This window comes from Plutella xylostella, chromosome 21 (genome assembly GCF_932276165.1).
Source record: "Plutella xylostella chromosome 21, ilPluXylo3.1, whole genome shotgun sequence".
In the NCBI taxonomy this organism is placed as follows: domain Eukaryota; kingdom Metazoa; phylum Arthropoda; class Insecta; order Lepidoptera; family Plutellidae; genus Plutella; species Plutella xylostella.
In genome coordinates this window covers 2,297,634-2,320,180 of record NC_064001.1, presented here as the reverse complement: position 1 = coordinate 2,320,180, position 22,547 = coordinate 2,297,634, and the positions used below count along the sequence as shown (strand labels likewise).

The following is a 22,547-nucleotide window of genomic DNA, read 5'->3' as shown; positions in this document are numbered from 1 at the left end:
TCTGTTAATATTTTCCAGGGTAAATGAGGAAGAGTCTCCAGTAAGTTAGAGGGTATTTATAACTGGCCAGTCTGCACAGGCTGCGAAGAACGTTCATAGTCTACATACATTTAGTCATTGGTAGCTTTAGCCCCCGGGAACTTATCTAAAATATTGGGTAACAGACGCAGAAATACACAAACCTTTTCGGAAAATAAGTGCCTCTAAAATTAAGATTGTATATTTAAACAGGGAGTTTGAAACGTGCACTATTCTAAGATGTGCCCATACTATGTATATTCGTATACAACTTATACTTATAATATAATTGTCAAAAGAACTATTACCCATTCACACTCAGACCCATTGAAATGGTAAATAGTCCTAATGAACCAAACTATGAAAAAGTTTTATGATTGTGTGTGCGTGTGAGGTATATTACACAATACTGTTACTCTAAAGCCATAGCATTATTTGATAGCGCTGTCAAAATGCTGGCATTACGAATCCTACCTTTACATCTGGTGCGTAAAAACTCCCATTCCTTATGATATATTCGGCTTGAATATTTTGTCTTTTTTAGCAAATTGAGAAAATTATAAATTATCTGTGTGCTTTTACCAATATTTTAAATAAGTTTTACGTCTTAGCTTATACGGAATCTATGTATGTGTCGTAACGAATTTATTTTGAGCTTTCTCGTGCCAAAATCATAATCACACTAAACATTTTAATACGATTTGGTACTCTAAGTTAGATCATGTTTATTTCTAATAATTATTATAATAATTAATGCTTTATTTACCTGTATAATCTCAGTTATATTAATTATAATTTAAGGATAACATTAAAAAGCTCTCTAGTATGTAAGCTCTATTTATTCGTTAGTTATGATTATATTAAACGAACTGAAAATTATTATAAGCTTTTAGCAAGTAGCCAGTTTGGTTTCTCATTGAGTTTAAATAATGCGTTGCAGTTCCACTCACGTGAGTTGAACCCCATGTAAGGTGGAATTTGTTATGCCCTATAAAAGTGGTGTAGGGAGTATGCGTCAAGATAGATCGACGCCATTGGTGCTTGCCATGCCGCTCTGTCGCTATTCGTCTATTGCGGCAAAGACGCTCATTCCTTCATTAATGCTCATGCACATAGGGTTGCCCTTATGGTCAACTTACGCGAATGGAACTGTACTGGTTAACTCACAGTAATAATTATAGTTAATGGGATTTCCAGTAAAAGCTTGGAATCAATATTGATGCTTCCACTGCCAAGTACATAATACACATTTTAATACATATACGTGGAATTGATTTTTATGTCATAAATGCGGTTGCATTGCACTTATTAAAATGCAAATAAGTTATGATAAAATAGGGTTGGTATCGATTACTTTAAGTAGTGTATGTGTAGATGACCAATTTCCATAAAGACAGTCGTAAGCAATAAAACATTGTATAATGTTATACGAACTCAAAATTCTTCATAACAAGTAGAGATGCAGTAAAGATACAGCCATCTGTATCAATTTGAATGGCGAAATCGAATGGGTTTCCAGACCTTTTTTTGCAAGCCTGGACTCTGATAGACTATGTAGTCTAGAAATTTACTTCTCTAAATAAATATAATTAATGTTATAAAACACTCTCAGTTTGTTACGGTCGCACGCTTACTCTTTGATAAATTTTGATTGTGATAAAATTTACAGAACTTGTATCCGTTTATTATAAATCGTAGACTGAATATAGTTCTGATTTAGGACCTGTTTCAGTGCAGATATTTGATAGATAATTATCAATAATCTAAAGCCGGTTCTAAACCAGAACTATGTTTAGTCTAAGGTTTGTAATAGGGAGGGTAATGTTCTTTTTAGAAAGTAATAGTGCACGTTTGTGGTAAAAGCACGTTTTGTAGGCACGAAATTGAACGGTTCTGTGCACTGCACTTAACTTATTCTCTGTGATAAATATTATTGTTCCGGGGAAAAAACGACATGCTTCAGCATGGGAAGTGCGAGTTTTACTACGTTCGATTAGTTGCGAGTAAACGCAAATTTATATGGCGCGGGAGAGTCGCCACCTAGCGGTATACGCGCTGCACTAGCTTCGCGCCATACCAATTTGAGTCGATTTTCTCTTTTTTTTCTGCTCAATCGGTTAAGAAAAACCTACACTTAGCCCTCTGGTTAATGTATTTGATTCCATTCTTTAGTTACACAATCGCATTTCATATTCTGATTGTGTGTTAATATATTATATTCCTATCATGTTTAACTTACTGCTTTCTGTATCGCATTTATTTTATACTCTTTGAATTTATATTTTACCTGTTGTTTGTAATTGCGTTTAGACATATTTAAATACATAATACCTACTAAAAAAGTGCTAATCGGTAGGTACGACTCTTGGGAAATATAACGAACTATAAGATATAAATCCAAGTAGTACCTACGGTGCATAATAAATCTTAATATTGTGGTGCATTGAATTACTTATTGAATACCACTTCCATTCCTTGCTCAATTTCACTTTTTTTCAAAATCCTAATGTATACTTTCTAGTGCCATATTATTTGTACTTATACTATTTTATGCGTCTTATAAAATTGTTTTGAATGTTTTACTTATTTAAATAAAACTTGTATTAGGAAAGGCCTAAATATCATTTAATAAAATTGTTGTAACAGCTCCATCGATATACCGATCGGTGGTAGGTACTTTGATACCTACAAAGCTATAATTCGTACGGGCTTTATTTGCCTAAAAGCTTGTTATCGGCTCTAGCTGACGTACATATGTTCCAGACTTTGAAAAACATTGTTTTCATTCCATTATACCTACCTTTATATCAAAAGAAACAGTAATATATATATTTTTTAAACCTAATGTATAAAGGATCCCCATGATGTGACGTACTATCTAACTAGATGATTAGAATGAACAAGCACAATTTTGTGGCTTAGTTATTCTAATCGAATAATTCGTTCATTTTTATTAGCAATAGATGGTAGTTGTAAATGTGATGTCATTGTATTGAAATTGAAGGCATGTATGTTATGTAGAGCTGGCTAGAAAAATAAAATTAAACACGTCTAAAGATGTAATTGTGGCTTCCCAGTATGATAATACGAAACTGTGGTACCAACAACCACCATGGTACAGTTCGGTCCAAAGAACTTGATAGTTCTGAAGTTGGCAGCTATTAGACTTTTGTCCTTTGTCTAAATAACAAACTGTCAATCTTTGAAAGAATGAATAGGTGCTTTGACCTTCAAGTTGTTTGAACCGGACTACATAACATATAACTGTAAAAAAATAAGACAAAGGTTTAGTTGTATACCTACCTACCAAGTTAATTTTATTTTCCTAGCTAATTCTAGCTTATGATAGGACCGTCTAGACTGATTTGTGCTCCAATTATTAATTAGAAGAATTACTTAGAGTATGTGTTAGGTTCTCACAAAATTGTTACTAAGAAAGACTGCTAAGACGCAATTTTCGGAAAATTTTAATATGTTGTCGACATTATTTTGGGAAAATCGTAGGTACGATAGAGCACAAAATGTAAATAAATACACCTACGTACCTTCGATTGATGTGCATACATAAAAAGCAATCGGGTTTTTCGAAAAATAAATTATGTCATACGCAACACAGTAAAGTTAAATTATCTTTAACCGAAGTTTAGTTGAGCCTTCGGTCAGCTTCGGCAAGAAAAAATATAAAGAACTAGTTATTTATTGGTAAAAAAAAATACCGATGAATAGTAGCCGAGACTACTATCGATACGCTTTTACACTCTTACCTACCTACCCAGGTACATTTTTTTGAAATCATGATCACCAGCTTAGCTTAGCTGTTTTTTTAGTAACATTTAGCTCATATAGCAAGTCGTGCCTAAACTTAACAAAATGCAATAGTATGATTTATGCCTGTAACTTCATGTTGTATGTAAGTACTATACGTAAAGCAGCACATAAATAAAACTGTCACCCTGTAAAGATTATCGCATTACTTACCAAATTTTTATATTCAGACAATTGATTGTCACCTATGTTACTTATAATTAAATAAACAAGCACAGTAAGACTTACCAGAAGCACTTGTTAATATTTCATAAACTACCTAAATTAAAGTTTAGTAAAATATAGTTTACCATAAAAGGTTTGTATTATATTAATTTGCTGTTGTAAAATCACCCTATCACACAGGGTGTTATATTTTGGTTTCCGATATAAAGTATATAAATTGATACAAATCCATTAGTTACAGTCATAATAAAATTTACATGTTTAATTTACTATTTTTGCAAGTATTTTACTTAAATATTATGGCATTTGTCTAAATTTATCCATGAGTAAATTCGCAAGAAATGGCATGTTACATGTAACTCGTAAAAATCACATAAGTTTTGATACAAAACATTCAAGCCATAAATTACCTTGTGAAGTTGCAATAAAGTACATCATGAGTTCATGACATAAACTAGGTTTGTACCGTTTTGTAACCATTTTATATTTTACCCCTAGTAGTAGATATGTACTGTTTTCTATCAAATTTTTATCTGTACTAGAAACCCAGTCTTGTATTAAAATAAAATTATTATGGATATACACATTTTGACTTGTTTCATTTTGATATTATTTAAGACTATTTTTTATTTATTTTTATCTGTTGTGAATTTAATTAATCAACATCAACTTAGTCACTACTCTCTGAGCCAGTATGAATTAAGCCTAATGGTAAGTAAATAACTAGTCTTATTGAAAATATAAAATATTTATTTACTATTTATTTTATGTTAGGAATAAAATTGTAAATGCCATAACTACACAACAAAATGCAACATAGGGGGACTTCCTTTCTCCGATTCTTGCACATTTCCAGAATGTTCCCAAAAACCTGAAATTAATGTGAAAAATTAGATAGGTTAATTCAGAGAATGTGAGTGCATCTTAGACAAGTATGAGTATGCATACTTGAAATAAATGATGTAACTAGGTATCTACAGGAAAATAGTGGTCATAAACCACACAGCTGATTATTCAATGGGCAATAGGGCAATCAATCTGACTGAGTCTATTGAGGGCCTACTTTTGCTGAATGGAATATGCAATATGGAGAGCTTTTCATGCAATTGGTTTAATTTAGTGAACAGGCCTCCGAAACTTTGTAATTTTTCAAACAGATGTACTGAGTCTCATAAAAGAAGATTTTAGTACAGAATAATATAACCTTACCCAGTTTTATTTCTGTCCATTAGGCCAGGGAAGAACGACCTCAAATATGCACACGTACATATTAGCAGTAAAATTACGGACAAAAGACTTTGGAAATTAAATAATGCACTCTGGAACAAAAACAATATTTGTTATGAAAATCTGTTGTAATATAGGTAGGTAAAAGGTATGTAGGGCAAAATTTATCAATAAGGTAGAAACGTACCATTTCTTACTGTGGATTTCTATTATCAAATCATAACAATGGTATAACTAAATTTTATTAGAAAACTTAGAAAATTATTTGAAGAATCCAATCTAAACCAAAATATGTAGAACTTCCACAAAGCCGCAAAAAGTCAAATTGACAATGTCAAAGTATGACTCTACTCTGTGGTTTGACGTAACAGTCTGTACAATCTCAGAATATAATGTTATTTTATGAACGCATCCAGTAGACACAGACGCAAATGCGGACTTTCGGAATTTCATTTCTTATCTCCATGAGCGCAATCGTCCTCTGCTGGAAATATTAGTCAGTTCTATCTGGTTCTATCTATTTCCTAAAACATTTACTTTTTCTGACCTATCATAATCATAACTTAACTGAAAAATTATTCAGTTACCTGCAAAGTATTGTACTTCTTATGTGTCATTATTCCAAGGCATGAGTTTGTAAAAATTTGAACGCAGCCTCTACAATGCTGCCCTCTACAGAAAACATGTGGAAAAAAATTGTCCGCCATTACGTTCCGCCATTTTGCTTGATCGCGAGTGAACGTAAAATTATTCCTATGCATTTATCGCGGATTATTATTTAGTTTTTAAATTTGTGTTTCAGCACTCTAATGGCTTGTTTGAACACGCTAAAGTTAGAAATCAAAACATTAGAACAAGTGTTTCCTAAGAACCATGAAAGGTTTCAGATAATGTCAGCTAGTGTCGACGAACTGACCTGCAGATTCGTTGGCAGAAATGGAAAGAAATATGAAATTCACGCCAATATTACCGTAAGTAGATATCCCTATTTTGTTCACCATGAAACAGACCACCGTTTTCTATTTTGATAACTGGTTTATTGATTATCTTTATATTGAACAAAGGCTCCTTGTTTATATGGGTTGGGCTGTCAACAAAAGGTTTCGGGATGTTAAATGCCCAATCGATTTCAAATTCCTGTTGTACTTTAGGTTTAGTAATTTACATAGAGTTTATTGTTTTGTTTACGTATCAGATGCACTGGAATTGATCGTGGGTAGTGCGCAGGGTTGCCCTGTAGATCGTGTGTAAGCCCCGAGGTACTCAAGTTGTTATGGTCTATGTCGGCCGTTCTATTGATTATTTGCGTTATCCGACTCCACGGTCGTAAACGCGAGTGTTTAATCATGATCTCTTCATGTATTCTAGCACTTGGCTGGCTAAGTAACGGTGCATGGGTGCAGTTTTCGGTACAATGGCACCCTGAGTCAGTGCCTACCTGCGTTTTGTCACGGTCTCTTTTTATTGGCCCATACAGTGTTTTTTTGTTTGTAGCATTCACTATTACTGGTTTGAGTTTTTGTTGATATTTTCGTTTTGAGCTATTTGTTGCTCTACCTGAGATTCATGTGGTGTTTTGCTTCAAATGCTCTGCAAGGTGCAATTAAATTCTTCATTTTCTATGGTGTTCAATAATGTAAACAGTTTAGTAAAATATGTACATCTATCTAATTAATGTATTGTTGACTGAAGAGAATGTAAACTATCATTCTAATGTTTTGATTACATTACAGTCATATTTGTTTATGTAAACAATTGAATTCTAATCATATCTAAATAAAATTTAAGTAAATTTCCTTATTGCCATGTAGTTAGTGATAATTATGTAGGTATAAGATTAGCTTTAAGTATTGAAACAGTAATGGGTTTTCAGTTTCAAGTTTAAATGGTAATATTAAATTAACACTCATACCTTACTATGCCTAGCCTAAACATTTTACTTTTATCAATTCAGTAAACTCATGCCTAATGCTATGTTTTGGAAATTAATCCAGTCACCACTCCCAAAAAAATTTACAATATTCTGAGTAAATCCTTATCCAACCACTAGTGACCTATCCAAAGTTGTAGGCCAGTAGACTCAAAGGTCTCCTATGATTTGTTTCTGTTAATTGTTTCTAACTTAAACCACAACAACTCAAGAAAGGAAATTCATTTATTTCAAACACACACGGAAACAACACAAACATAAGTATAGAAAATAAATAAAAAATGTGTGAGTATTGCTTTCCAGTGCTGAAGCGGGTTTTAGTTTGCTGATTTTCAGTTAGCAACTGTTGGTTCTTCAGTAGATATGACTGGCCAACAGCCACTTGAGTTTTAGAAGCTATCCTGGCAAAATGTTGCACCACATTGAATACTTGAATTATACATTGTTCCTTTACTATTCTTTTAGGAGACATACCCAACCACACCACCTGTGTGGTTTGCAGACAGTGAAGACCCTATTGTGACAAATGCAGTTCAAATCCTGAGCTATACACAAGGCAGAGACAATCATGTTATAAACCAGGTAAGATATAGTTTTAAAAAGATAAAGTGGTTCTACATGAGGTAGGTTTTCCCTTGACTGTGGTTCCTTGAGGATGGCAATACAATTTGTATGAGATATAATTTCTGTGTAGTTCTATTTTATACAACATTTAAGTTATACCTTATTTTGTTTGTGTTCATTAGAATCATCAGTGATTATTTTAATTCTAGCCTAAAGTATAATGACTAAATGCAATTTACCATGAAATATTGTTGAGTGTATCTGATAAGTTCATTGACCTTGATCACTGATTAAGTTCAACCCAGGCTCTTTATCTCGAAGGTAAATAGTAGTGCATTCACCTGTACTAGGACATTGTACTCATTTCTTGGACAACACACACAATATATTGTTTTGTTATGTTGTAATTATAATTGAACAAATGCTATATGACAATTTTTTACTTATCAACATTTTAAACAATCATAAAACATGGGTAAAACTTGGGTCCAGCAATGTATACTGTTGTATACCCCATTGGACATTGATATCACATAGTAATATTTTGGTTGCATCAGACTAGTTACACATGTTCAATTATAATACCTATGATGTTTTAACATCATCACCTCCAGCCTATAGCAGTCCACTGCTGGACGTTGGCCTCTCCCAAAGCACTCCACTGGATGCAATCTTTCCACCATAGCTTTTTAGTAATAACTAGGTTTAATTAGTATGTTTGTAACATTCTAGGTTGGTATATTATTGAGAGAGCTCTGCAAGTTACACGGAGTACCAGAGCCTCCCGATTTAGACTCCCTCGCCCTGCCTCTCTACCCGGTACCCCATCAGAGGTGAGTGAATATGTTATTTACATCATCATCAGCATCAGCCCATGATAGGCACTGCTTGAGTAAATTCTGCTTTAAGTTTGTTTTTTCCTATGTTTATCAAAGAAACAGTAAAATATAATAAACAGGAAAGCACACAATAACTCTATCTTGGCCAGGATATAACTAACCTTACTTCCACTAAATAGCTCAGAGCTCTCCTAGATTTTTTACCTTTTCACATGTATTTTTTTAATATGACCATAATTTAAGCAATTCATTTGATTATTTATGAAAGGCTTTTTACACAGGTACAAATCCAAGGTTTTTTTCTTAATGTAGCATTGCTCAAATGCGTAGCTCACGTAATAACTGCTCTCCTGCACAATTCCAGGGTACCAAGTGTGACATCAAATGGGGCGGAGTCCGGCACAGAAGAGGACGAGGAAATGGCTGCAGAGGAGGATGACTCGGAGGGAGAGGATGACTTGCCACTGGAGATGGTGGACGATGCCGGACGCAGTAACAAGGTTTGTTGAAGCCTGAAGAGTAATAGATACATGTGAAGAATATCCCAGTTTCACTGTACTGTTTGTGTACCAAGTTCAGCAGAACTAAAGTATGTTATGCTGTGATTAGCATATTGATTGGAGTGCGAGTTTGTACACCATTGAGTAGTGGCGAATTCGTATGGCTCGGGTCAGTCGCCACCTAGCAGTACACGCGCTATTATTAATACTCCCACTAGGCTTACACTAGGCTTAGTTCATGCTTAGTTAGATTTACACAAGTAGGAATCTGATAATATGTTGATCATAATTTAAAGCTAGGCCCTTCAGAGACCCAACCCTACCCTATCATCATTTTTATAAGAAAAATCTAATAATCTATCTCACTGACTAACACTTCCATGCTCCAATCTACCAGGACGACATGGAAACAGAGCACCTAGCGACACTGGAGCGGCTGAGACAGAACCAGCGGCAGGACTACCTGGCGGGCAGCGTGTCGGGCAGCCTGCAGGCCACCGACCGCCTCATGAAGGAGCTCCGAGACATATACCGGTCCTGCTCGCACAAGAACAATATGTATTCTATTGGTGAGTACTTTTGCCTGCCTAGAGCCTGCCAGAAATTGTGTAAATTAAATGCACTTCCAAAGTGGACTTAAAAAGTGTCCTCTGTGGTTGGTCAGGATGCATGACTTCTAGCTTTCTGTCATAGTAACAAAATGGATACTTTTTAAATTGATATGAGCAAAAGTGATGAGAGAATAAAATTTACTTCTTAAAATTAGATCAATTAATTTATTTTAATTAGAGATTCATTTTTCTTTTTGAATAATTTGCAAGATTTTAATATTATAGCATGGATAAAAGATAAACACCCAGGAAATTAATTTCTACAAGAAGTCTTTGAAGTTGCAGCCAATGCCAGAATCAATACAAAGTATTTAGTACTACATGACCTTCATTAAATATGTAGAGTAGTTTGAACTTGAAACTTTATTTACTGAATGCAATATGCTACAGCCATTATAGATCGTTGCCACTTGCCGTATTTTACTGACCATTATTGATGTTATCTTCAGATATATTGTTGAGTGTCTGGATGCTATTTATGAAGACACTATCTCGTTTTCTGTCCATATAACCAAGTAATAAGTTATATCAATGAGTTATGGCTGTGCGTTTTACCGTAAGGAATACAATATACATGCCAAGCTTTGAACTTCACCAAACCCTTAACGGAGAAAGAAAATATTATATGGGATTTTGAATAAGAATTCATCCTCCCATTATCTTAGTCTGTTTATCATGTGTCTAGTTTTTCACCATATTTATGCATCCTTCAGACTTTTAAGGCTCATAATACATATCTTTATAGGATCATAATGGACCACTGTGTACTAGGCCCTCAACATTTTTGTTGGTTTTACAATACTTTGCATCGCAATATCCTTCCACCCAAAGGTTGCCTGGAAGAAATTGCTTTAAGCAATAAGGCTGCCATTTGCACATATGTGTTAGATTAAGTTTTTTTGTAAATTTGTCCATGTTTTTGTGTACAAATAAAGAATATCTATTCTATTCTATACTTATTTGACTTTTTGTCCCGCAGAGCTGGTGAACGACTCCCTGTACGAGTGGAACATCCGGCTGCGCTCCGTGGACCCGGACAGCGCGCTGCACAGCGACCTGCTGCTGCTCAAGGAGAAGGAGGGCAAGGACTCCATCCTGCTCAACATCATGTTCAAGGAGACCTATCCGTTCGAGCCGCCCTTTGTGAGGGTTGTTTACCCGATTATTTCAGGTGCGATATACTGTATACATCTTCTTTCTTTCTGCTGCCCTCTTCCCAGTTCAGCTGGGGTCGAGCCTCCTCGTACTCCGGCGCCAGGATATTCTATCCCAGGTTGTCGATGTGGTCAGGTTGTGGGCTTTCATCTCCTAGATATTGGACAATAATGCTTAGGTATGAATATACCTACATAATAATACTGTTTTTTTGCTATCATTTATCACCAATTTACAGAAGGCCTAGGACGGGGCGCAAGACGCTCAAGACGTAACAAAAGTTTTCTGTCGGACTCGCTCTCGAAGCCCCCGAAGTACCCCCCTACGCAAAACTTTTGTCACGTTTTGTGCCCCGTGCTAGACTTTCAGGGTGTGTTAAATAATGATTTTTGAAGTGAAAGGATGAAAAGTGTTACCTGGGTTCAATATCAGGATTTAGGAGCTGCATTAATGCTACGTGGGGACGTATCAAAAATATAAGGCGTAATAAAAACAGTAGCTTCGCAATGACGTCATAAAATATGCTTATAAACAACATAACATCACCAAAAATACAATAATATTTATACAAATTTCTGTCTTTATAATGGACGCAGATTAAGTATTTTTATTTGTCCAACATTCATATAACACTTGTGTCAATACTAAATAGCATTCGATAAATTAATAAGTTGGTGATAACCACAGGAAAATTTTCAGAATTTTCCACAAACTTCTTCATAATGTCGCCAAATATCATCGTGAATCGCATAGTTTCCCACTGAGAAGCCTAATCCTTAAAACTTCCCCAAATAAAGAAACAATATTATAAAGTAATCATGACTCATACTACCCGGCCGGAATTTACGTCAATCCGACTGCGACTGGTATTTTGAGTTTTCAACATTATAGACCCAGATTTTCTGTACAATGAACTAACAGCTAATAAAAAGCCTGGTTAAATGAAACAAGGCTTTTTATTAATTGCAATGGCAATATTGCAGATTAATATTTATTTAATACTTAGGTATACAACCTTTAAGATGTAGATCCGAGTGTTCGGGTCAACCGAACACTTACCTCAGCAATTCGTATTTCTTGCGAGTCGCGCACACGCGGCCGACTCAGTGCATCGCGGAACGTATTGCCGGGCGGCAACGGGTGCATTCATCATTATCATAGTTTTAACGTAATTAAGTATCATTGTGGAACTTGAATAATCTTGAATATATCATTTATCAGTGACTTTATCATTTATAAAATTATCATTAGTTATGTACGGACTTACAACCCGCACATAAAATGGTCCTTCGAGCGTGTGGACCTCGCGATCCGATCTCATCGTATGAGGTCTAAAATCAGTGTATCAATCAAACAGTTTATCAGTGAACAATAACGTTATCATTATCAGTGAACTATCAATATCAGTGATTAAGTGATCAAAATCAACCTGTGAAAGGATTACCTATCATACCTAATCTTTGGACTAAGGATTGGGTAAGCAGCAGCTGCAGCAGCAGAAGCAGATCATCTCAAAGTAAGATCGTTCCATTACTTATCAATCATAGCAATCAATTTATGATTATCAAACAATCATGGAGAGCATAGTCATCAGGCAAAATGAGCTTATCAAAAGCTTCGTTCAGTTCGAGAGCAATTTCAAAAAAGATAGTTCATATCGTAAAACGGCAGGCTACTTCGTGAAGAAGTTAGAGACCTTAGATGAACTCTGGGCAGAGTTCCAGCATAATCATTTGGAAATATGTGAGTATCAAGACATACAGAATCATCAGTATATCGTGGAAAACGTATACATTAAAACAGAAGAGCATTATCATTCTATCAAAAACTTAATCATGACGTATCAGCAACAGCAACTCTTGGCTCAGTCGCAGAGTCAGCAGGCGAAGCAGCCCGGTCCACAGCAGCAATCAACCTCGTCGAACAAAGGTGAGGAAAATCAGGGCAAATCAGTATCAGAACAACGTATCAGCTCTCGAGGAGCATACAGCAGGTGTGACGAGATGCTACGAAAGCAGTCGGCAAACTTCACAGCATTTGAGCGAACAATGGCAAGTATCAACTTGGATTCTCTTTCTGATAAATGGGAATACGAAGACGCTCTTAAGTCTCTGCAATCAAGATGGGCAACTGTAGATAGTTTACATTGGGAGATTTATGGCGAGCAAAATGGTCAGAATCCAGAATACGAAGCAGCATTTAATCAATACGAAGAATCGTTTATCAAAATGAAGAGAGAGATCAATAAAAAATTATGGTCGGTATCATACAGAGATAAGTCTACCCCGCAGATGGAGATTCCTGAGTTCAGCGGTCAATTTAATCAGTGGGTATCATTCAAAGATTTATTCAACGAAGCTATACATATCAACCCATCACTGTCCAGTGCACAAAAAATGCAGTTTTTAAAGGCTAAGGTAAAGGGAGAAGCAGAAAGGCTCATCCAGCATCTCACTATCAGCTCCGACAATTATCAAGTATGCTGGGAAATTCTGAACAACCGCTATAACAATAAAAAACTCATTTTCACCTCTCACGCTAACACGCTGTTAGGATTTCAAAACATGCAGCAGCAATCATTAGGCCAGATAAAAAAAGTTACATGATTTAACATTAGAATGTCTTCACGGGATAAAGAATTTGGAGGTCGACATCAGCACGTGGGACCCCATCCTAGTGCACATACTGTCCCAAAAATTGGATAACGCCACATATGGAGACTACATAGAGTCGTTAGATAACTCTCGTGAATTGCCAAAATTAAACGATTTTCTAAAATTTTTGGAAAGTAAGTTCACCATTCTGGAATCAAGTCGAAGAAAACATGACGTAATTCAACAAAAACCTACTTTCCCACCGGTCAACCAAGGAAATGTTCACAAGAAATCAAATTACAACAATAATTCCCAAGGAAATTATCATAACAACACGTCGAAACCCTTCATGAAATCAATGACTGTGCAAGCTATCAAATGTCCGCTTTGTTCTCATGACCACGGTATATTTAGTTGCAGCAGTTTTCTAGAAATGTCGCCTGATATGAAGCTAAAAACAATAAATAGACTGCAATATTGCATAAATTGCTTGTATACTCATAATGGGAATCCGTGTTATTCCCAAAGAAGGTGTCGCAATTGTTCTGGTCAGCACAACACTTTATTGCACTCGGCTTGTGCAAAGACCCCGATAAGCCCGGCGGCGGCTAGTGGATCGCATTACAATCAACACAGGACTGTGCACTCCGGTAATAATCATCGCTATAAACATGCAAATATCAACTCTAATGTATCACTGGGAGAAACTAAGGAGATATTGTTAGCTACAACTTTGGTAAAAGTTACCTCAATTGACGGAACGCAGATCATAATGAGGGCTCTTATCGACCAGGGATCCCAAGTTTCCCTTATTACGGAAAAAGCGGCGCAAACATTAGGTATCAAACGGCAGAAGTGCCAGGGACTCATCGTAGGAGTAGGAGCGAAAGAGAACAATAGCAAAGGGTTAATTTCAGTATCATGCTCATCAATCTACGAGGACTTTACATTTGACACGGATGTAATTATCATGAACAACCTTGTAAAGCATTTACCTAATCAAACATTTCAGAAGCCAGCATGGCCTTATCTAGAAAATATCAAGTTGGCGGATCCCGAGTTTAATGTAAGTCGGGAGATCGACATATTATTTGGAGCAGATATTTACTCCATGATCATGTTAGGAGGAATAATCAGGGGTGAAGATCAGATTCAGCCAATTGTGCAACAGACTCGCCTCGGCTGGATTATTTGCGGCAGCATAGGAAAATCATTTCAATGCAACGTAGTTTTCAATCACGTGGAAGATATACAAAAATTTTGGGCTTTAGAAGAAGTTACAGAGCCACCAAGCATGACGTCAGAGGATCAAAAATGTGTTGATTTTTACATGTCAACTACGAAGAGGAGAAGCGATGGGAAATATGAAGTTAAACTTCCGATGGTAGATAATTTTGAAGAGAAATTAGGATCATCCAAACAAACGGCGACAGCACAGTTTTTAAACTTAGAGAAAAGGTTTAAGAGAGAGCAGCAGCTATCAAAATTATATAAAGAATTTATCAAAGAATATCAGACACTTGGACACATGGAACCGTGCACGAGCAACGCAGCCCCCGAATATTATCTCCCTCATCACGCTGTGCTGAGGTCGGAATCATTAACTTGTAAGTTAAGGGTCGTGTACAACGCTGGGAACAAAACATCAACGTGCCATAGCTTAAACGATTTAATGTACCGAGGACCTAATCTTCAGCAGGATTTGCAATCCTTGATACTAAGATGGCGCCAACATAAGTATGTATTCACTGCAGACATCGAGAAGATGTTTAGAGGTATCATCATTCAAGAAGAAGACAGAAGTTTACAGAAGATCATATGGAGAGATGATCCACAGCAGCCTCTCCAATCATATCAGCTCACACGGGTGACATATGGGGTCAAGGCCAGCCCTTATCTTGCCATGATGACCCTAAGACAATTAGCAACCGATGAAAGGGAACAGTTCCCAGAAGCAGCATCAATTCTGGAGACAAACTTCTACACAGACGATTTAGTCCATGGAACGCAAACAGTTGAGCACGGAAAGCAGCTTGTCAGCGATTTAAATCAACTACTGAAAAAAGGCGGATTTACCTTGAGGAAGTGGTCATCCAACAACCCGGAGTTGTTATCAGAATTAAATAACATAGATCAAGAGCAAACCATTCATCATTTCAAAACTGACGACAGGTCAAAAATTCTGGGTCTGGGCTGGAATTCAAAGGACGACACTTTTAATTTCACCTGTAACATGAACAAAGAAACCCCGCCTAAACTAACAAAACGACTATTATTGTCGGAAATCGCAAAACTTTTCGACCCCCTCGGCTGGCTAGCACCAGTTGTTGTAAGACTAAAACTATTTTTTCAAGAAGTTTACAATTTGAACCTAAATTGGGATGAAACTGTGCCACAACATGTAAAAACCGAATGGATCAAGTTACGAAGTGATGTCGAAAACATAACATTTTTCAAATTAGCAAGATGGACGGGGAGCAATGGCAAAGATGACGTAGAGCTACATGGGTTCTGCGACGCCTCAGAGAAGGCATATGCATGCGTAGTTTACGCACGAATCATCCAAAACGATCAAGTGAAGATAACGCTAATAGCAGCGAAAACAAAATTGGTACCTAAGAAAAAAGAAGTCTCACTACCGAAGTTGGAGTTAAGTGGAGCACTTCTACTATCGAAATTAATCAGAAAGATTTCCGAATGTCTGAACATTCCGATGAGCTCAGCATTTGGGTGGAGTGACTCAATGGTAGTGCTCGGATGGCTACAGGGCAGCCCGGAGCGGTGGAAGCCGTTTGTGAAAAACCGAGTAACAGCAATCACACAAGTTGTCGATAGCAGCAATTGGCGATATGTAAAATCAGCAGAAAACCCGGCGGACAGCGCCAGCAGAGGAATCTCGGCCGCGCAGCTAAAGGAAAATACCTTATGGTTCAATGGACCACAATGGCTACAATCAGGCCAAATAGACCAATCACCGAAAAATTACATGACCAATCACGAGATCAAGATAAAACAGTCAAACGTCGTTCAAGTTAACATGGAGGAAAGTATCATCGAAAAATTAATACAAAGGTACAGCTGTATTAATAAAGTAATCAGAGTGATAGCATGGCTACTCAGAGCATTGAACACACAAAGGAATTCGCTGCCGAGCTATCTCACATTACACGAGTTGCGGAAGGCTAACATACTCGTTATCAAACATGTGCAGCGGTCAGAATTCGAAGAGGATATAAATCATTTAATCAAGCACAATAAACTGCATCAGAAAAGCAAACTGCTAAATTTGAACCCTGTACTTGACGAAAACGGACTGTTACGTGTCGGAGGCAGATTAGAGAAATCAAACTTGGATGAAGAAATGAAGCACCCCTTAATCATACCACACAGTAGTCGGGTCACGGATCTATTGATCGACCAAGCTCATCATCTGACGTTCCATGGTGGAGCGCGACTTACCCTCTCAGCAATCAGAACAAAATACTGGATCATTGGCGGAAACCGTGCAGTAAAGAAACGCGTTCGAAACTGCATCACATGCAGAAAACAAAACAAGGAGATACGCCCTCAAATCATGGGTGACCTTCCAGAAGCGAGAGTCACCCCCTCACCGCCCTTTTATCACATGGGTGTTGACTACACTGGCTTCATAGATATCAAAGCAAATAAAGGTCGTGGTGTGAAAACTACGAAAGGTTATATAGCAATATTTGTCTGCATGATGACGAAGGCCGTTCACCTGGAGCTGGTGTCGGACCTTAGCAGCTCAGCATTCCTAGCATGCCTCAAGAGAATGGCGGCTCGAAAGAAGGCCCCAAGACATTTATACAGTGATCAAGGAAAGAATTTTATTGGCGCCAGTCGAAAAATCAATGAAGAATACGTTGAGTTACAGAAAATATTCAACGACAGCTTTTACAAGGAAATCAGCGAGTTAAACATAGAGTGGCACTTCAACGCTCCCTCGTGGCCCACGGCAGGAGGCTTGTGGGAACGAGCAGTGAGGAGCCTAAAATATCACATGAAAAGGGTAATCGGAGATCAAAAGCTGACTTTCGAGGAGCTCAGCACCATCTTAGCACAGCTCGAAGCATGTTTGAATGCCAGGCCTCTGTGTGCTTTGTCAGAAGATGTTGAGGACTTGGACGCCTTAACTCCAGCACACTTTCTCTACGGAGACGCAGGATTGACAGTTATTGAGACAGAGCAGGATGCCAGAACACGGTGGCATTTGATCAGAAAACTACATAATGACATATGGCAGCGTTGGAAAACGGAATATCTGACACAACTCTCAGCAAGAGGAAAATGGTTGAGACCACATGTGAACATAGAGATCGGCAGCCTTGTTCTTATTCAGGACGATATCATACCAGCTGGCAAATGGCCGCTAGGCAGAGTCATAGATGTGCATCCAGGCGCAGATGGCTATGTCAGAGTTGTAACTCTAAAAACAAAAAACGGCATCTTAAAAAGACCACTTACGAGGTTATCAATTTTACCACTTCAATCAAATCAAAATAACATAAATCATCCAAATGATTCAGCAGAAAACACGGAGCAACCAAGTCAAGATAAAAGACAATTAAGAAAAGGATCACCAACAACATTCGTATCAGTAGCGTTAGCGCTACTGTTCTTCATGTCAATGATATCAGGTTACAACTGTGCCTACAATGTAACTACACTACCGCAAAATCAATCAATCTACTTTGACCCAATAACTCAGATGCAATTAGTACGGGATGACTGGACCCTAATTGTTTATTACGACTTATCATCATACTGGGAAGGAATCACAGCATTCGAAAACATTACAAGATACCTAAATCAAACATGTGCTAAAACAGAGCAAGACAATCACTGTAATATGATAATATCACAACTCATTCATGACTATAAAGAGCTACAATACTATAACCAGATTATGCTTAGTCGGAACTATAGCGCACGCGCCACGCGCCGCAGCCGGCGCGGGTACATTAATGCAGTGGGTTATGTTACAAACAGCCTGTTCGGGATACTCGACGACCATTTCGCGGAACAGTACAAGCGAGACATCGAAGAGATAAGAAACAATGAGAGTCATTTGATACGCTTGTGGAAGAATCAGACATCAGTAATTGAGACAGGCTACAACCTATTAAAGAAAACTAAAGAGATCATGGATAGTCAGCATAAAATCATTTATAAGCATCTGGAAAGCCTAGATAAAATTGCAAATAATGTACAGCTAAAAGTAACATCTTGGGTAATTTTCCAAGAGTTTTCCTTAGCCTCTCTAACAGCTAGCAACCTATTACAAAACTTAAAAAGAATTCAATCAGATCTGCTTAACACTATAACTGACATTTATCATGGCCAAGTCAATATCCACCTACTAAATCCAGATCAGCTGCTCAAGGAGCTTAGCATAATTTCAAGTCAGTTGCCCAAAGACTTAACATTGCCTATAAATACTGTACAAGCAGATATACCAAAAATATACAAGTTAATGAAATGTAAAGCAAAAATGTTACAACAATATTTAATTATAGAAATAAAAATTCCCATATTAAGCAGAGACAGCTTTGAACTATTGGTACCACTGCCTCATCAAACAAAGGAAACTATGTATCAGATCACGCCTATATCAGAATACATTGCCATTAATTTTAGAAAATATACGTACTTGCCGATAAATAATGAAGAACTAAAAGAATGCCAATATCATGATCAGCGTTATTTTTGCAATTTGGATAATCCAATCTATCACCTGAGCTCCACCGAAAAATTCTGTAACTTACAGTCTGAAGCAGGGAAATGCAAGATCAGCAAATCAGTTTGTAAGAACCAGTGGATTAAGTTGTATGAGTCATCATCATATTTCTACTTTTGTTGCGATACGTATCATGTAAGAATAATATGTGAAGATGCAGTCACGCCACACCAGTTGAAAGGATCCGGTATCATCAGTCTGGGACAAAGATGCGAGTTAAAAGGTGACGATTTTACTCTATTTGCCCAACAATCACACTCTAGCATGCTAAACTCAGAAGCAAATGTGTATACACCGAAAGTGTTGGAGATAAATCATATCGTTAATATTGCTCTACCGATAGAAGACTCGCCCGTCGATCGTTCGAACGAAACAGACTTAGACTGGAAAGGCAAGTTGCTCCAGTTAGATAAACAAATAGATGATATGAAGCAAGGAGCTGAGGCAGCAGACGTGAGGTTGTCCTCACATGACGTCCACCAGTACGCCGTGAGCTACCTGGCGGTGGCGGCAGCGGCGGCGGCGGGCGCGGTGCTGGCGTGGAGGCGCTGCCGACGCCGCTCTCCCCGCGCCCCGCGCGCCCCGCTCTCCGATAGTGATAGTGCTAGTGTTAGTGCGCGAAAGTGTTATCAGGCCGAGCAGCCTAGTGTTAGTCCGTTATCAAAAAACCTTAATGATAGTGTTAAAGATAGTGTTCGCGTTATAAATAAATCTGAACGTCAGATTCGGCAAGTTAGAGACAGTAGCGAAAACATTAGCGATAGTTTAAACCGTAGTAAGCAAGTAAACATAGCCACTTCACCAATATTAACTAAAGTTCATTTTCATGTCTCTGACTCAAAATAGATTTTTGAATTTTATAAATTGAGTGTTATTTTAATCAATGTTATTTTTTGAGATCTTTAATTTGATTTTACTTGGTGGCTTCTTTTATCATTTTATTATTTTGTACATTTTAATAATTTCTTTATTTTTATGTACTTTCCCCGCCCGGGAGTATGTTCGGGTCAACCGAACACTTACCTCAGCAATTCGTATTTCTTGCGAGTCGCGCACACGCGGCCGACTCAGTGCATCGCGGAACGTATTGCCGGGCGGCAACGGGTGCATTCATCATTATCATAGTTTTAACGTAATTAAGTATCATTGTGGAACTTGAATAATCTTGAATATATCATTTATCAGTGACTTTATCATTTATAAAATTATCATTAGTTATGTACGGACTTACAACCCGCACACCGAGATTTATACCACCATTGCGGCTCTGCTTATTTTTTAATATTTTTATATATTGATTTATTTCACATCATTAAACCTTTTCCCTCTCCCATTCCAGGCGGCTACGTGTTAGTAGGCGGCGCGATATGCATGGAGCTCCTCACCAAACAGGGCTGGTCGTCCGCCTACACAGTCGAGGCCGTCATCATGCAGATCGCCGCGACCCTGGTGAAGGGGAAGGCGCGCATCCAGTTCGGAGCCACTAAGGTGGTGTCGCAGTCGCAGTACAGCCTGGCTCGCGCGCAGCAGAGCTTCAAGTGCCTCGTGCAGATACATGAGAAGAACGGTGGGTTTGTTGAGGGTTCCGCCTGTCATCGAGCCTGATTGGATAGATGGCAGGATTGTGCTGGGAGTCAATATCAAACTAAGCGATTTAATACTCAAACACACGAGTTATACTCTAGAATTTTTACTCACTTCAGTACAGTAAAAAAAAAACTGAACTTGATTAGTACAGTAACATAGTGGGTTGAAAATTATGGAGTGAATTTTACATAGTGGATGTCTCAATAAATGTACAACAAATGTATTACAGTCGAAATTTCGATTATGTAAACCTAAAAAAGTGGCTAAACAGGCGGCACTATCCTGCATGAAGCGTGAAATCAGGCTCGATGGTAGGTGGAGCTCTTTAGTAACGGTCAACTGCCTTGGTTGATGAAAATATTTTATATTTAAATGATGTTTTTGTCCACAACAGATACCACTTTTTTCCCATGGAGATATCGAGATTAAAAGGCTATATAGTATCCACTGATGGAATCTCGTCAGTTACGTAAAAATAATGTATTGTTTAATAATATATAGCCTTTTAATCTCCATATCTCGACCAAATAATCAGTCAATCATCGAACTAAACAGTTCTGTAGACACGGATATAGGTTGTGATGGCTGATACCTTACTCATTATAACCCCACAAATGTAATTAATAAGAATAGATGCTTTGTATGTATCATCTATGCTTATTGGTGTCCTATGATATCAATAAATACTGAACATGTTTTACGTTTCAGGTTGGTTCACACCCCCGAAAGAAGATGGTTAATGAACGCCCGCCACTGCCATAACATTTAAGACTAATTACGTGAAGCAGATTAAATTTACGGTATAGCCCAAAATTTCAAATACAAAAAAAAAACAACTTCCCTACAAATTCCGACAAGTGACTTATGCTAAATTGGTGTAAAATAAAAATAGTCTTAAACCAACGTGAGGATTCCATAAATCAAAGTAATAGAAACTGAGGCAGTAGGTTAGTTCGTTAAGCATGACTGAGGGCAGTGCGGAGTCTCGAGTTAGTATGTGTCTTTAATCATACGTTAAGTGCTATTCATGTTTGAACGAAGATAGTGTGCGGTCACGAGAGACTTTATATAAGACTTATAGGAAATGTTTAAATGTGTAACGTTTTTTGTAATCATTCATTTCTCATTAAAGTTATCCATATGGTAGCCCTAGACGTTATACTGGAGTGTAAAGTTGGAAAATTCTTTGCATTTCTTTTTAGTTATTGAAATAAAAAAACCTGTGATTCTTTGTTTGTGTTTTTGTCCGCAACCTCTGTATTTACAATCAAAATAATAATTAAATATAGCACCATAACATAACTATGTACATATTTTAAAATAAATGCGCAAATCAATCATAATTTAGCTTTTTTATCGTTTTGTTTATTATTTTTCATTGAAGATTTTAGTAGTGATATCAGCATTTCATTTCCTTCTGCATTGCATTTTCTGTAAAATGGTTTTCTAGACATATTTACTAACCATTCTCGAGTGTTGGGATGTCTGTGAAATAAACAAAACAGAAAAAGTTAATGCAGGAGAAAGTAGGTATACCTCTATCTATCTATCTATCTATCATGGCGAGCTGATTTTCCGCATTTAGCCTCCAAGGTGGGCCATTATGCGTGAAATACCTATGGGGTGACTAGCTATTAAGCCACCCAAGCTCACGCCAGAAAGCCAGTAGACGACCTAGGTTGCTCATGGCTTCCCGGAGGGACCCCGGAGATCCGAGGATTTTTGATCGTAGTGTCTCCACGCCTTTGCAATGTAACAAGACATGGGAAGCTGT

The 22,547-nt window shown here is 37.4% G+C and overlaps 4 protein-coding genes across 9 annotated transcripts in view; 2 read left to right on the top strand and 2 right to left on the bottom strand.

Annotated features, from left to right (window-relative positions):
• Window positions 1-4,594, top strand: part of LOC105388054 (ras GTPase-activating protein 1) — a 31,731-nt gene extending 27,137 nt beyond the window's left edge. For all 6 annotated transcript variants that reach the window (XM_048628445.1, XM_048628444.1, XM_048628442.1 and 3 more), the window contains one exon: window positions 19-4,594. The gene's annotated coding sequence lies outside the window, so the exon portion shown is untranslated. The remainder of the gene's footprint in view (window positions 1-18) is intronic.
• A 146-nt stretch (window positions 4,595-4,740) lies between these two features.
• On the bottom strand, window positions 4,741-5,579 carry LOC105382891 (protein kish-A). The gene is made up of 3 exons (XM_011552865.3): window positions 5,423-5,579; window positions 5,218-5,327; window positions 4,741-4,879 (listed from the first exon to the last, which is right to left on the bottom strand). Exons 1-3 carry the CDS (start codon window positions 5,423-5,425, stop codon window positions 4,774-4,776), a joined length of 219 nt encoding a protein of 72 aa, XP_011551167.1. The 5' UTR covers window positions 5,426-5,579; the 3' UTR covers window positions 4,741-4,773.
• Window positions 5,580-5,932: 353 nt separating this feature from the next.
• On the top strand, window positions 5,933-22,004 carry LOC105382890 (ubiquitin-conjugating enzyme E2 Q2). The gene is made up of 8 exons (XM_011552864.3): window positions 5,933-6,206; window positions 7,631-7,747; window positions 8,462-8,562; window positions 8,933-9,068; window positions 9,466-9,637; window positions 10,659-10,850; window positions 20,526-20,753; window positions 21,482-22,004. Exons 1-8 carry the CDS (start codon window positions 6,045-6,047, stop codon window positions 21,511-21,513), a joined length of 1,140 nt encoding a protein of 379 aa, XP_011551166.1. The 5' UTR covers window positions 5,933-6,044; the 3' UTR covers window positions 21,514-22,004.
• The window catches only part of LOC105382889 (glutathione S-transferase 1), a 12,941-nt gene continuing 12,393 nt past the window's right edge, over window positions 22,000-22,547 (bottom strand). The window contains exon 5 of the mRNA XM_048628452.1: window positions 22,000-22,258. Within this exon, the coding sequence (XP_048484409.1) occupies window positions 22,111-22,258 (148 nt within the window). The 3' untranslated portion in view covers window positions 22,000-22,110. The remainder of the gene's footprint in view (window positions 22,259-22,547) is intronic.

Coding starts and splice junctions, on each gene's coding strand:
- LOC105382890 (XM_011552864.3), top strand. CDS start 6,045: ATGGCTTGTTTGAACACGCTAAAGTTAGAAATCAAAACATTAGAACAA. Junction 9,638..10,658: donor GAACAATATGTATTCTATTG/GTGAGTACTTTT, acceptor TTTGTCCCGCAG/AGCTGGTGAACGACTCCCTG. Junction 20,754..21,481: donor GCAGATACATGAGAAGAACG/GTGGGTTTGTTG, acceptor TTTACGTTTCAG/GTTGGTTCACACCCCCGAAA.
- LOC105382891 (XM_011552865.3), bottom strand. Junction 4,880..5,217: donor ATGGACAGAAATAAAACTGG/GTAAGGTTATAT, acceptor CATTAATTTCAG/GTTTTTGGGAACATTCTGGA.